Source organism: Branchiostoma belcheri, unplaced genomic scaffold, assembly GCF_001625305.1.
Source record: "Branchiostoma belcheri isolate BF01 breed outbred unplaced genomic scaffold, Haploidv18h27 scaffold90, whole genome shotgun sequence".
Classification (NCBI taxonomy): Eukaryota; Metazoa; Chordata; class Leptocardii; order Amphioxiformes; family Branchiostomatidae; genus Branchiostoma; species Branchiostoma belcheri.
The window spans coordinates 574,784-583,642 of NW_017804576.1; the positions used below are offsets into that span (position 1 = coordinate 574,784).

General features: G+C 39.7%; 1 protein-coding gene across 3 annotated transcripts; it reads left to right on the forward strand.

Annotated features, from left to right (window-relative positions):
* Positions 1–7: 7 nt before the first annotated feature.
* Positions 8–8,623, forward strand: LOC109487946 (histone acetyltransferase KAT5-like). 3 transcript variants are annotated; one of them, XM_019792052.1, is made up of 12 exons: positions 8–129; positions 212–290; positions 1,191–1,259; positions 1,749–1,894; positions 2,430–2,486; positions 2,637–2,723; positions 3,196–3,240; positions 4,445–4,669; positions 5,595–5,678; positions 6,108–6,197; positions 7,057–7,197; positions 8,240–8,623. In XM_019792052.1, the coding sequence occupies exons 1-12, from the start codon at positions 91–93 to the stop codon at positions 8,363–8,365; spliced, it is 1,188 nt and encodes a 395-aa protein (XP_019647611.1). In that variant the 5' UTR covers positions 8–90; the 3' UTR covers positions 8,366–8,623. The 3 variants fall into 3 exon arrangements, with proteins under 3 accessions (XP_019647611.1, XP_019647612.1, XP_019647613.1); XM_019792053.1 differs by having other exon boundaries at positions 20–129; positions 4,490–4,669; XM_019792054.1 differs by lacking the exon at positions 2,430–2,486 and having other exon boundaries at positions 29–129; positions 8,240–8,621.
* Positions 8,624–8,859: the final 236 nt, after the last annotated feature.

Sequence of the window (8,859 nt, forward strand, 5' to 3'; positions counted from 1 at the left end):
CAGAATTGTTAAACGGCTTCTGATTGGCTGATATATTTTCTCTGCACCAATCAGACAAGTTCTCTCATTTTTCACCACTCACTATCCAAGATGGCGGACGACAAGGAAAATAAGAAGATCGGACTGAAGGTTTGTGAGGTTTTTGGCGCAATTTCCTTTCATCAATTTCATCGTTGGCGATCCAAAACTAATCTAGAACGTTCTCTTGCAGACGACGCTTGATATGGTGGTGGAAGGATGCCGCCTTCCCGTGAAAATGAGCATTCTGCCCAACGAGGAAGAAGAGTGGCGTAAGTCAAACACGAACCAGTGTTGTTTTGTGTGTAGTACAAAATTAATAATCTCCAAGCAGATCCTTCTCGGTGGCAAAAAGACAGTATCAAATTGGCCAGGCAGTATCCATTAGCCATAGAAGCTCCGCGGCCACCGACGGTGGGGATCAGGACAAAAAAAAAAACGGACATATATAAAAATGCAACGATCATTCCCCCACAAACTCTGCTTGGAGAGTACAATATGCTATATGTATGGTTCGTGTCTACTGTTAAGTATGCATATTCGCACATTTTGTTTGTTTCCTGTGAGAAATTCCCGATCAATTGGACATATTCTTATATAAACATATTTGGGTTGGTAGTTAAACTAAAAAAGCTATAAAGTTCCCCATAATTTTTGACTTTCATTCTACAGGAAGTTTATATACTAATAATATAGGTAGTTGGTTGTCATTGTTTTGATGCTTCAGCAAGAATTATTTGGTAAAGGGGGCTTGTGTGTGATTGCATGTGTGTGTTTCATTTATTAACTACAAGTGTGTATGCATGCATGTCCGCCCTGCAGTTTCTGTATGTTCTGGCAGGGGGCACAGTTCAGGACATATAGTACCATTGCAACACGTAGCCTCGTAGGCAGAATGCACTGCACCTGCGCGAAACCCGTAATGTATTGTGCATAGCACTTTGGCAGAACGTCTCATATAACTTATAAGGTTGTATTCGCACATATAAGGAAATTACATCTCATCTGTACAGTAGTTTCCAAATGTTATGTCAGAAAAAATATCCCCTGCAACAGAAAATTTCAACAGGGTTCTGCGCAGGCGCAATACGTTCTGCCGACGTGCTTACCATTGCACATTTCGAATATCAGCGTCTGATTCAACAATACTAAATATGTTTCTTTTCGTGCAGCACTAGCAGAAATCCTCAGCCGGAAGGAAGAAAAGGGGAAACTGGAATTTTATGTCCACTACATCGACTGTGAGTATTTCATAATTTGATAACACATAGTGGAACCATTATCTTTAATATTCGAAAACCCTTTTGTAGCTCCACAATTAAAAGCAAAAGTGTTTGTAACTGTTAGAGTCGAGGACATTGCCTTTGTGGCAGTATATGTTGTACTAGGTAACATAAACGCTGGGGTTGTGTGGCGTAACGGCAGAGCATTCGACTCAGAACCAAGAGGTCCCAGGTTCGAATCCTTCCAACGTTATCCAACCTTGTGCCCTTGGAAAGGCACTTAACCCGACTTTACTCACTTCACTCAGGTGAGTATGCCAGAATGATCATTACCATGATTGTGGGTATCAGAGGAAAGCCAACCAACCAACCAACCAACCAACCAACCAACCAACCAAGTACAATAAACACACGTTTTTCTAAAGCTTCATACAAAAACACCTGCATGTCTTTTGTGTGAATGTAACATTTATTAAACTTAAACTTTCTCCACAAACATCCCTGCAGTTAACAAACGTCTGGATGAGTGGGTGCTGCCAGACAGACTACGGGTGGAAGAACTCCAGTTTCCCAAGAAGGACCAGAAAACTCCCCAGAAACAGACATCCTCCGCGGCTAACTCACGCCCCACCACCCCCGATCGCGAACTCCAGGTGCCGTCCATTATTATTCTACTCAAGTTTCACATTTACTTTTGGATGCCAATGTTACACTTATGTCATCCAGCTCTGATGTTGGTACTGTCCTCCATTATTTTTGTAATGTGGAGTCCGAGTGCTTTGAAATTTAACGTACTTACGGTTATAAGCTCTGAGTTCTATTGTTAGTAGCCAGTGTGTTGCCTTATTTTTTATTATTAATGTGATGTTGTAGCTTCTGTTGATCTTATTATATATGTTTGAAATCCTAGCTTCCTTCTCGAACAATGTAAGCAGATTTGGAGATGAAGATTTTGTATGACAACGATGTGTGGCTAGTCCTGATATGTTATACTATACTATACTATAGTCATAATATATCATAATCATATGTTTTTATTTCCAATCACATCATCACCACACCCATCATTCATGTCGTCAAGTGTTTGTCATCTTAGACCTCCCTATATACTTTGAAGTCACAGTTTTTGTCAACATTGCATGCTGGTGTATGTTTCAACATGTTTAAACGGTGGTGTCATTTCTTTAGGACAAGAAGACTACAGTTGACCGATCTGAGTCAGACAGTCCAAGCCCCTCTTCCTTGGTACCTTAGCGTCAACCCTGAATTTGTTTTCTGTACTTCCCTGTTGTGGTTTTGTTGAGTAGATATCCTTGTGCAGTGTGTGCTTCATATTGTGAGAGCTTCTTTTGCTGGTACTTTTTTTCAGTGTCTTCTGTTTTCTTTTTGTTGCAGCTCTCCAAGAAGTTAAGCCTGCCGGAGCAGACCAGCTCTCCTGCTGCCAAACTAGGAGGGCAGGGGCAGACTCCACAGTCACAGACGGTAGGTGCTTTGCCCCCCCCCCCAAAAAAAATCAACTGTTGATAGTATGAAGGAGATGTACTACATGTATAAGGAAACATTGGGTGCTGCTGCTTTGTCCCCCCAAAAATCAACCATTATTAAGAGGTATGAAATAGATACCAACACTAGATATAGAATTGGGACTTACCCCAAATCTATATCTAGTGTTGGAAGTTAAAGTTCAGTCTTTATTTCATAATGATTTGTACCAACACAGATGAACTTTCATGCTACATTATTAAGAATGTTTGATCGTTAGAAATTCCTGTATTAAAGACTTCAGATTTGCAGCAAATCTGAAGTCTTTTGTGATGCATTAATGACAAGTCACTGGTCCTCCGGGAGTCAAATTTTGAAATTGACACTGATATAGATACAAATACAGCACTGTATGTATATATATATATAATATATTAAGTATCATCTACTTTTGTTTGCTCCCCTGTTACAGAAGTCCAATGCAGGCAGGAAGAGGAAGGCAATATTCCTGGATGAGGTACTAGAGCAGAAATAATTTATTATTGTACTTTATGCATATAAAGTGACGTCTATTTGTTGATCTGTAAGAGGTGGAAAGGTTTGACACCTGCATGAGCACTAGAATACAATCATGTTTAATCAAAGAAAAGATTTAACATTTTAATTTTCTTTGTCATGGCAGAGAATGACAGATACCTTGTTTGATGCTTCAGTGTTTCCAAATGCCCCACAGCCTTTATTTACATGTGCATCCACTGAGTGGAGTTGGTTCAACTGAGCGCTAGAAGTATTTAAACAAGAGTTTTAACGTTTTGGATATGAGGCATGATTCTTTGTTTATTGCACTTCCACTGTTATGGAACCCAGGTGAGGAACACATATTTGTTATCATCTGGATATTGCATGATGTCTTTCAAGACTGTTGTTGCTTGGTTCTTGGTTTGAGTCTGGTTTCTTGTCATGTAACTTAGTAAGACCTCGGGTGGTAGAGTTGTACAGTACATGTATATGCTTCATCCCCCGTTGGATAACTGCTTACCTGTTTGTGCTGTTATTTTCGGCATCTGGTAGTCATAACAGCCAGTGGTGGGTGGCATGGATTTTTCATGTTCCCTTGAACATGGACATGTATATGTGTAAAAATGTACATCTATGTATCAAATGTACAGAAGAAGGAACAGCATATTCCTCTCTCTCTCTATCCGGTTTATCGTCTGTTGTTCCCCGTAACAAGGGTTAGATTTGCTTGAATTCCAATACAGGGGCTTGATGGTAGCCTTCCATTTGCCTCTGTCCTGTGGTTCTTTGGCACAGCAAACTTCAGTACCTGTTGGTGACTGACAAACGTGTTCGATGCAGAAGCAGGACTTACCGCCTGTGTACTGCAACTACCGGGGGTATCTCTGATTGGAGTTTCTGTAGACAAAGAATTCAATTAGGATCTCCACTGGTAAAATCAACATCATCTATGTTGACACATATCAAGCATCAAGAAGAAGTGTTTGTTTGTGTTTGTTATTATATTATGCATTTTTGTCAGTCTCATGCACATGTGATATTCAGCACATATAGTTAGCACAATGTTTTGTAACAAACCTACGTAATTCAGGGTATATAGACATGTATATGTGTATTTCCCTGTCAATGTATGTTTGAGGAAGAAATAAATGAAAAAAATGTCCAAGAAGAAAGACATGTAGTGACGATCGTGTTCGATGCAGAAGCAGGACTTACCGCCTGCCTACTGCAACTCTCTGTCATCGCAGGACTCGCAGGACGCGCCGGCCACGCCGCAGCCGAGCGCCCCGCCGCCCCAGCAGCCGCGGCAGACCGGCAGCATGTCGTCCTCTCACGACGAGAACATCATCACGCGCATCAAGAACATCGAGACCATCGAGCTGGGCAAGTACCGCATCAAGCCATGGTACTTCTCCCCCTACCCACCGGTGAGTACTTAGTTATGTTACATGTTCACCATGGTAACTGATGCTGTAGCAAACACCCTGTGGTGTTAGATTACATTATGTAGCAATTGGCAGGACAGAGTTGGAGGGTCTGGTCCCTGTTGAATGCTTAGTTATGTTTATCTTTGCAGAAGGAAAACCGGTTGTTTTTGCTTTGTTTCTTCTTCTCTCATCCAAGCACATAAGGTCAATGGCCTAGATCAGATAGCTGTAACCATGGTAACTGGTGCTGTATGTGGTGTTAGATTACATTATGTAGCAAGTGACATTGAGGCTATCGAGCTTGATAAGTACTGCATCAAGCCATGGTACTTCTCCCCTTACCCACCAGTGAATACTTAGTTATATTTACCTTTATTTGCCGAAGGAAAACGTATCACTGCAGCAAAATTAGTACCCATGTATGTTGTAGAATATAGCATAGATGTAATTTCTGATATTGTATTTTCTTTTTTCATACATGTTGTTTGCACCTGCAATTATCCCTCGAGCATGTACATGTATTTGCAATAACATTTACATTATTTTGCTCTGGTTCTTCCACTTCTTCATCTATAAACAAGGAAGATCAATGACCTGGACCAGAATGGCTGGCTTTCTTTTTTTTTCAAATTCTGTTTTCTTTAGCCAGGATGGCCCACTCAGTGACTTAGCACTGCTTTGCATGGTAACTGGCACTGGACTAGACACTGTGATGTTGGATTACATTATGTAGCAAGTAGCAGGACAGAGTTAGCTTAGAGGGGTATTCACCATACTATACTGTAGGAATTGTGAAGGTTAACATGATGCACTTGCTTTGCAGATGTTACCTTTCTAAGTATGTTTATGGCTTTTGTAGATCTCCAATTATGTAACCATATGTTGTTATATTTTTTCTGACTCCTGTACATGTGTATATTTGCAGGAGCTGACCACCATCTCTATTGTGTACATCTGTGAGTTCTGCCTGAAGTACGTCAAGAGCAGGAAGTGCCTGGAGAGACACAGAGTAAGACTTTGTTTTTTTTCTTGTCACTTCTTGAAGTTGAAGTTGTCTGATACTTTTTTATTAGGCCTTTCTGACTAGAATATCTTGGAAAGAAAATGACAAAAGTGGAAAATGAAATATCAATTTGTCATGACTTGTAGTGATCCCTATAAAACATTGAATAATTTTTATTGTACACAACAAAGATGGATATTATTCATCTTTGTTGTGTAGAATAAGAAGTGAAGACCTTTAGTTGTATTTTACTAATCATTGTGACAAATACGTTGATGAATTTTAGACATCCAGGTAATGCACAAGAAAATTGTTACTCAAGCAACTGGATAGGTTTTGAAACTTTACTTTTTCAAAATCTATCCAGTTGCTTCAGTAACTGTTTTCTTGTGCAATGTGACAAAATCTTTGTTGTATTTTTTATGTTGTTTCCAGACAAAGTGCACATTGAGACATCCACCCGGCAACGAGATTTACAGAAAAAGCACCATCTCTTTCTTCGAGATCGACGGCAGAAAAAACAAGGTTTGGATAAGTTTTATAGCAGCCATGTACCTTTTCATCCATCTAGTAATGCAACAGAAATACATGTACATGTCTTGTGTAGTGGTGTTGTTTTAGCTGTTGTTTCCTGCTTTCCCTGATTCTATTTGATATTATATCGGTAGATGGCATTGTGGACCTATTAACAGTCAAACAATCACCAGTTGGCTTTCTGTCAGAAACTAATAAGTGAAAGAATATTATAATAGTGATAATGTCTTTTTTATGAGTATTAATTATGTCATGTCATTGTAATAACATCATTTTAGGTCCTTAAGACAATTCATACTTCTTTGATGAAGTTTAGACTTCCAGGTAATGACATATACAAGGAAACAGTTACTCAATCAACTGGATATGATTTTTAAAACTGTCAGACATATCAAGTAGCATCCACTACTGTTCACCAGTAACAGTTGAACACTGGTATTTATCCAAAACCTATGAGTACTCAGAGTCATGATTCAAAATTGTTTTATTTCCACGGCAGATGCTCTGCTGAATTTCACTCCCTTGTACCCCCACTCAGAACATTCTCTGCAAGAACACGCTTAGCCACCTTAACAGCAGAAAATCACCCTTTCTTCCTCAATAGTCCATCAGTCAAGAGAAAATTTCATGCTGACAGTTTCTTCCCCAGAACCACTTCACTGTGGAACAAGCTTCCCCGTGAATGTTTCACCGCAAATTACAACCTCCAACGGTTTAAATCAAGGGTGAACAAATATCTGACCACGCAGTCATCACTGTAACCCAAAACATGTAAGTGGCTCTCACGAGCCTTGTTTTGAGGTGAATCTGAAGTAAATAAAAAAAAATAAAAATTTATGTTATGTTTCAGTTGTACTCCCAGAACCTCTGTCTTCTTGCCAAGCTGTTCCTGGACCACAAGACCCTGTACTACGACACAGACCCTTTCCTCTTCTACGTCATGACAGAGTACGACATCAAGGGCTTTCACATCGTCGGCTTCTTTTCAAAGGTAGGAAACATTTAAATTATGCATATCCATAAGCATAACTGTCTTTTGGTCATGCAATATTCAGTTTGTGCTATGACGAACAGACATGAACCATATACATGGTGTGTACCAGCTCTTACTCTCACTTGTGTATTTTGAACCATGTATGTGTAGGAATACTGTATAAATTTATTAGGACTTAAAATGATGTACATGTGTAAACTGTATTTTTTTTATATATATTTTGTCTGACCCTGACCCTCATGACCTCAATGAAAAGCAGCCTGCAGGCCAATCTGAACTTCTCATGAATAAAGAATGGTTCAAATGTAGAGGAAAAAACGCTATACATGATGTACATGTATACGATTGCCTGTACTTTATATACTTTTTCACAACCAGTTTGTATGATACAAGCAGTAGCTTCAGAAAGAAAGTTAAGGCCACACCGACTTAATTTTATGGATGACATCCTCAGAAGACCCCCAAACTAGTGCGCGCGAGCGAATAAAAAAAAATCCGGCCAAAAATAAAAATGCTGCTAAACCACAGGAATACAAAGCTGGTATTGTGAATAGCGACGTATACAACAAGCCGGCAAGCTGGCATTTTGCGGAATTTATGAATCTGCACTGTAGTTCTTGAATTGTGGAGCTTCGGTAGCCTGGGTGCCCTGCTCCGTATTGTCGCTAACTACCTTGGACTACCCAGGCCTAGAGTCATGACAGAGCCTCGGTGGCGAAAATCAATGCGCGTGTGGATGTCATCCATAAAATTAAGTCGGTGTGGCCTAAGGCAGCAACCAACAGGAAAAATAGTTATTTTTCACCTTTTATACAATGTGTATTAAATATGTATCTCGTTATGAGCAGTGGTGTCCGGATCAATCAAAATTGGTTTTATTTCTCCATAGTAGTTACTGAGGTGGTTAATGGGATTGACAGGTGAAATAAATGTTTTTGGAAACTAGCCATTGCTCGCCTATGTTATCCCCTTGACATGATCGTTGTTAACTTAATTTCCACCCCAGTGATGTTGTTTCTGCCCTGTGTTGTTTTTCCAGGAGAAAGAGTCCACAGAAGACTACAACGTAGCCTGTATATTGACCTTACCACCATATCAGAGAAAAGGATATGGAAAGCTTCTTATAGAATTCAGTAAGTATGCTTCAACTTCAAGTCACGCATAACTGTGTAGGGCTTGAAATACCAGCTGCATATGAAGTTTAAGTATGTTCCATACTTCTTAAATACTGAGTGGTGGAGGTAAAATTAGACTGGTGTGGATAATTTTTTATCTTACCTGCACCAGTGCAGGTTAGCACTTACTTAAAGTATTTCAAGCCCTGTCATGGTTTGTCTTCCAATGAATGATCTGAAGAATATCACTCTTAGATAGTGCTGCATACTTAAACCCAATTTTAGGTTCAGGTCTGGATTCAAGCCCAGAGGTTTAGGTTCAGTTCCGGACTTGTAAGTCCGGATCTAAACCCATGGCATATACAAAATTGCATGTTGGAAACCTTGCAATGTTGTCTGGGTGAAACTTTGGCCACATAACATGGAGGCCGGTACTTGACAATGACCGATGGTAATGTTTTCTTCATTTTGCAGCAAAGATTTTGCAATCTACGGAAGGTTTTAGGTGGTTTGGAAAGAAAAGGGATATGTGAAATAGTCTTTT

What these genes read in the sequence shown, in the direction of transcription:
- LOC109487946 (XM_019792052.1), top strand. Translation starts at nt 91, where the DNA reads ATGGCGGACGACAAGGAAAATAAGAAGATCGGACTGAAG. An exon ending in CAACGAGGAAGAAGAGTGGC is followed by an intron (nt 291 to 1,190) that starts GTAAGTCAAACA and finishes CTTTTCGTGCAG; the next exon opens with CACTAGCAGAAATCCTCAGC. An exon ending in AGTGCCTGGAGAGACACAGA is followed by an intron (nt 5,679 to 6,107) that starts GTAAGACTTTGT and finishes TGTTGTTTCCAG; the next exon opens with ACAAAGTGCACATTGAGACA.